Here is a 903-nt window from a genome sequence, read left to right on the forward strand (position 1 = left end):
CAGCACAACAACTTCTGCTGTGGTTGCCGTTGCACGTTGTTGAGCGTGCGTGAACCGCTACGCCCGGCGGCCCACAAAATCACCCATGCTCCTTCATCGCTTCCTTGCAATGTCTGCACTTGCGTCATAATGCGGCAGAGGTGCACGCACGCCACACCCGAGACACACGCAGCAATTAGAAGAAAAAAAGAAGAGAAAGGCGGCGAAAGTGAGCGGCACCACGCAAGAGAAAACAGCAGCACAGAAAGTCCCTTTGCAGGGGCGGGGGGGAGAGGGACTCCGTGGGGTCCTCCCCACCCCCACCCCAAGCACCCCCTGCTGGAGTGCCATCGTGTGGCGGGGCCGTGAAAGAGAGATAGAGACACACCATAAAGTGATTGGGGATNGCACCCCCTGCTGGAGTGCCATCGTGTGGCGGGGCCGTGAAAGAGAGATAGAGACACACCATAAAGTGATTGGGGATGAACAACGAGAGAGATAAAAACAGCCGCTGAGGAGAGAGAAAAAGGCGGGGGTGGGGTAGACGGCGAGCAACGCAAATCAGCAAAAAAAAAAACAAATAAATAAGAGAATGAAGAACAGGAGGGGAGGGGAAAAAAGAAGACACACCAGCACGCACACACACCAATAGCTAGAGAGAGAGAGAGAGAGAGAGAGCTGGGCACCCAGCATGGATTTGAGTTTCAGGTTTCTTTCTACTGTTTATCTTTCCATTTATTCTTTCAGCCTCTGGATGCACGTCGCTCTCTCTCTCTTCTCATGTCTTCCTGTTTGTTTGTTTTTTCCTTTTCTTCTCTTTTGGTTTCTTTTTTCTTTCCGTTCGTTCAGTCTCTTTTGAATTATGGGTGCCCGTGTACGCCTCTCACTATGTCCTCTCTCTCTCTCTCTCTCTCTCTCTCTCTC

At 51.6% G+C, this 903-nt stretch overlaps 1 protein-coding gene across 1 annotated transcript; it reads left to right on the top strand.

Annotated features, from left to right (window-relative positions):
- On the top strand, positions 1-348 carry DQ04_18881000 (hypothetical protein; the record flags this gene model as incomplete). Its single annotated transcript, XM_009317761.1, has 1 exon — positions 1-348. A coding segment is annotated over one exon (348 nt), but the record flags the coding sequence as incomplete, so codon positions are not given.
- Between the last annotated feature and the right edge of the window lie 555 nt (positions 349-903).

Source organism: Trypanosoma grayi (genome assembly GCF_000691245.1).
Source record: "Trypanosoma grayi strain ANR4 Tgr_1888_V1, whole genome shotgun sequence".
Classification (NCBI taxonomy): Eukaryota; Euglenozoa; class Kinetoplastea; order Trypanosomatida; family Trypanosomatidae; genus Trypanosoma; species Trypanosoma grayi.